The sequence below is a fragment of the Triticum aestivum genome, chromosome 6A, assembly GCF_018294505.1.
Source record: "Triticum aestivum cultivar Chinese Spring chromosome 6A, IWGSC CS RefSeq v2.1, whole genome shotgun sequence".
Taxonomy (NCBI): Eukaryota; Viridiplantae; Streptophyta; class Magnoliopsida; order Poales; family Poaceae; genus Triticum; species Triticum aestivum.
In genome coordinates this window covers 602073454-602078264 of record NC_057809.1, presented here as the reverse complement: position 1 = coordinate 602078264, position 4811 = coordinate 602073454, and the positions used below count along the sequence as shown (strand labels likewise).

The 4811-nt window shown below is 46.1% G+C and overlaps 1 protein-coding gene across 1 annotated transcript; it reads right to left on the bottom strand.

Annotated features, from left to right (window-relative positions):
- Nucleotides 1–425: 425 nt before the first annotated feature.
- Nucleotides 426–3504, bottom strand: LOC123131286 (NAC domain-containing protein 92). The gene is made up of 3 exons (XM_044550990.1): nucleotides 2886–3504; nucleotides 1557–1843; nucleotides 426–1445 (listed from the first exon to the last, which is right to left on the bottom strand). Exons 1-3 carry the CDS (start codon nucleotides 3061–3063, stop codon nucleotides 975–977), a joined length of 936 nt encoding a protein of 311 aa, XP_044406925.1. The 5' UTR covers nucleotides 3064–3504; the 3' UTR covers nucleotides 426–974.
- Between the last annotated feature and the right edge of the window lie 1307 nt (nucleotides 3505–4811).

The following is a 4811-nucleotide window of genomic DNA, read 5'->3' as shown; positions in this document are numbered from 1 at the left end:
GCTTCCTGTCCGGTGCAAGCGTGTGCTACTGGGCGGCTCGTGGGCATGTTTTGTCTTTGATTAGCTAATTTTGGTCTCTTCCGAGCATGTATTGAACCTTTTTTTAGTTTCCTTTCAAGACTTCATTTCGGCTTGCTAGTTGTAAACTTTAAGGGCCTCAGTATATGGCGGGGCATTCGCCTTCTTGCTGGAAAAAATATATCCATGAATGCATGGCCTATGCGATGATGCTACTTCATTGAGATTATTGAGAAGCCTTGGAGACAGCATATGTCATCTTGGCTGAAGAAATCTATCGGGGCTTCATGGGGTAGACGCCTCTCTCGAATCTTGAATTAGAATTTTCTACATTACTTGATCCTTCGTAGAATACAATTTGAGAATCCTAATTACTTCCCCGTTCCAAAATAATTCAAGTTTTTGGATTGTGCAAAGTCAAACTTGTTTATCTTTGACCAACTCTATAGAAAATGTGCCAACATCTACAAAACGAAATACACGTAGTACTGAAAATTATTTCATAAAGAATCCCATGAGACTAATATGGTATTTCAGATGTTAATACATTTTTCTAAAGATGTGGTTAAACTTAAACAAGTTTGACTTTGAACAAGCCCAAAACATCAATTATTATGGAACGCGGGTATAGTAATTAAGCTTTCAAGAGGAAATAAGTTCTTCTTGGCAGCAGAAATATACAGATCATTTTTTTAGATGAAGTTTTTTTTTTTGCGAGAAAGATGATGAAGTTTATTAGATCGGTATGAAGAGTGGCGCTTCGTATATACTATGTAACAAATGTCCATACCTGTACCGTTGGGTGTGTGTCTTATCGTAGCCGGTGTACCGGTCAATGATCAGCTTGTCTACTTCCCCGGTCTTATGATTTGTTGCACACGAGTCAACGTACCGATTTGTGTCAACTAACGTATAGCGGCATGCATCACCCACGGATCTACATCATATATACACATCTACATCAAGCTGTTGTAGTTGTAGTGCGCCTCCTGCACCTGCAGCCCTAGATCCATCAGCGCCCCGCCACACTGATCATCGGCGCCGTCTCTCAAACCCGCCGCTGCACTGCCGCCGCCCTGGGGTAGCTGGCTGAAGTCGAGGGTAGTTTCGTAGCTCAGCAGCTGCGGCATGCCGGCGAAAGCGTCCACATTGCTGTGCAAGACGCCTGCTGCACCGTCGGGGTGGTGATGATCACAGGACGTGATCTGGTAATGGTGGCCGCCAGCGCCAAGGGAAGGGAACGGCGCGGAAGGCGAGTGCTGATACTGATCCGGATCGTAGCAGGACGAGGAGCTTACGTAGTTGGATCCGCTCACGGCAGCAGCCTTGTGAGCCACGCCGCCGCCGCCGGGCTCCTGCTTGCCGTCCATGGCGTACTCCGTGTCGGCTTTCTTCTGGTGGAAAACTCTGCACAGCACCCAGTCCGCCTGAACAAACAAAATTCAAATGCAAACAAGCATATTAGCACCGCCTATCGATTAAAAAATCAGGTAATTAAGATCAGGTTTATATTGCAAGAGCATGACAATTAAACCCACCTTGGGTGGGGAGTGAGGGTTCTCGATACGGAACTCGTGCATGACCCAGCAGGTCTTGATGCCGTTGGGGGCGCGGCCGCGGTAGAAGACGAGGGTCTTGCGCATGCCGACAATGGCGTCACGACCGGAGCGGGAAGAGGACGACCTCAGGCTGCGGATGACGCGGTCCTTGCCGGTGGCCTTCCAGTAGCCGGACCTGGTGGCGCGGTTGGTGCGCAGCCCCGTCGTATACTTGCGGTCACGGAAGCTGAAGAAGTACCACTCGTTCGTGGTCAGCTTCGCCACGTCTGCATACCACCATGGATGGAGCCATACGCAAAATTAGCAACAGAATGGCCTCGGTGGATGACCAAGTGTATACGCAAACGTGATAGATGATAGATCATATCAGGTTGTACAATTACACATAGAAAGAGAGGTTGAGAGGCAAAAGAAAGTATATATGCATTTATCCTTCATTTAGTAAAAAATAATATTGAAACGAAGTTCAAAAAAATGGGGAATTTTAAGTTTGTTTGTTGAAATAGGCAAATACTCCAAGGAAGGAGGGGGTGGGAAAATGCTGATATAAAATGCCACATCCAAGCCAGTTCCTTAACTAATCCAAAAAAAATGCAAACAATGCTGCCCACTTGACAGATTAATTATAGGAAGTTCATGCTTGTGGTGGTAACCCACTCAAAATCCTAAGAGGAAACTTGTGCTAGAAACAACACAGCAGTTGCAGGAATTGCATATATGCATGTATATAGTGCAGAGCAGTATCACAAGTTGATGAGTAGTAGTACTAGTAACTCCGTCGGATTTTATTAGACCTCCTCTTATTTTGGAATAAAATTTGATCATTGATTTAATTAATAAAATGTAAACTGTATGTCACAAAAATCAATATCATTGTATTTTGTTAGTCAAATAGATGGTCAAGATTTGACTCAAAATACGAGAGAGCCTAATAAATCCCGACGGAATGAGCACTAATTTAGTGCACTAATCAATAATAATGAGGACAAGTCCGAATTAGAGCCAATAAAACACGGTTGCGTGCTTAGTTAATCATTCCATGGAATGAAGTTAAATTAATTAAGAGAGATATGTAGCTTGCTAGAGAGGGACTAAAAACGTACTGGATCAAGATCGATCGAGTAGCTAGTAAAGATTAGTGGAGAGGGACTGGAGATGGGTCGAGTACTCCGTAGTAACTAACGAACTGGTAAAAAAATTGAGGGGATAGCTAACTGTGGTAATTAATGGAGTAGTAGGAAAAAGTGAATGGAACAGAGGAGAGGAGCCTTTTGATCTAAATAAAAATAATAATAGTAATAAACTGACCTGGCAGCTCCCATGGCTCGTGGACGTGCAGATCGACCTCCACCATGGTCCCGGCGGCTCCTCCGGAGAGGCGCTGGTTGGCCACCTTGCTGAGCAGGTAGTGGCACACCAGCTCCTCGTCGCTCGGGTAGAACCGGAACCCCGGCGGCAGCGTCATCTCGATGTCCCGCAGCCCCATGGAAATATCTATGCACTATCTTCTCTATGAACCCTCCTCCTGCTAAACTCTCTCTACAATCTATGGATAGATATGGCTTAGAAATCTATGGATGTCGCTTCCAGTACAGCACCAAATTGAGCTAGCAAGATAGTGGAGAAGGAGAGAAAGTATAAGGCAGGTATCTAGGTAGCAGAGATTAGGCAGGGCATATATCTATGTTGCTATAGCTTGAGTTTGTATGAATGAGGTTGGGATAGGGAGGTTGGCAGGAAGGAAATATATAGCTTGGCGATGCCAGAGCCCGGACCGGAAGGAATAATTGTATGTAGCCAGAAGGAAGAAGCGTAGGGGAGCAAGCAACAAGGCCGGGGTTATACTTGTAGTACTCCTACAAAGGCCTGTCTACCCCCTAGCTCGGCCAGTCCGGAGGTCTCCGTCAACCTCCCTGCGTGTGCCGTGTGCGCGTCGGCCGGCGCGAGAAGCTGATGCGCCGGACGGATCAGAGCCAGCAATGGAGCAAGTACTCTGTACTCTATTAACTTCCAGGAGCAGGAGCTGGAGAAATTAAGCGGAGACGGAGGAGGTGGGGAGAGGACATGCTTGTGCGCCCGTGTCGCGATCAATCGGGGCGGCGATGCTCGATCGATGTGGCTAGGTCGCTGGTGGGAGGAAGAGAGAAGAGGAGGGGAGGAGGTGACCCAACCTCGCAAGGAAGCCCCACAGTGATGTTCGCAGCAACATATGTGGCACTGTCGACGCGGCCACATTTAGCATCAGCCAGGGCTAATTATTAGTCCATCATCACACTCCACATATAGTTAGCGCTGTTCATCGTTACATCGTCGTCGTCATCATCATCATCATCATCATCTCTCTCTAGATACGTATCTCCTCTCGCTTTTTGTGTGCGTACGCACGTGTCTGGCTTGTTAATTTTGCTTGCAAGTAAGTGTATATGTGATCGTACAGAGGATTAACAGGGCATCGATTAATTAGCATGGTGCTTAATCAAGCAACCAACGGAGGCATACATAGCTGGGGATTAATTATGGCTGTGTGATTAACTTAAAGCAAGGAACGTACGTGTATCTACATACTATTTTTATTATGTTTATTATCACTTCCTTTTATCTGTTATAAAAAGCAAAACGTATGATCAATTTAATCTTAATATCTATCATGTGTCCCAATTTACAGTATGTACTGTTCTTCTTCTCTTCTCCGAGAGTTAAAGGTGGTGGCCTACGTGCGTACGTGCATGCCCGCGCTAAGGAACTGCGACGTCAGCAATGCTTTCATCGTTTCAGCTAAGCACCTATCAACAACCTAACCTTTTGCTCACTGCAATATGAAATATGACGATAACGATGTGAAGACGGCAGAAACGATCGATACGATGCCCAATCACTATGTATATGTTTGAATGTGTACGTGCGGCGTGCTAGCTCGCCACGCACCATCAGATTCTCTCCAGGAGAGAGATTAGAGATGAATATGGAACGGCAACTGCCCGTGTACGTACGTTGATTAGCGCACATGCAGCTACCCTATTCAAGCACAGTATGTACGATCCAGGCGACGGAATAAAAGGTGGCACGCGCGTATATATCATAACGTACGTGTACCGGCCGTCGGTGATCAGTACATATCATGGTATACGGTTGTTGGAGCATACGCGTCATATACACCCAGCATCCACTCCCTCCAGTCCCATGTGTACTGTACGAGTCCTTTTTCCACTAGGAATCAATTATACGGGGCATGTT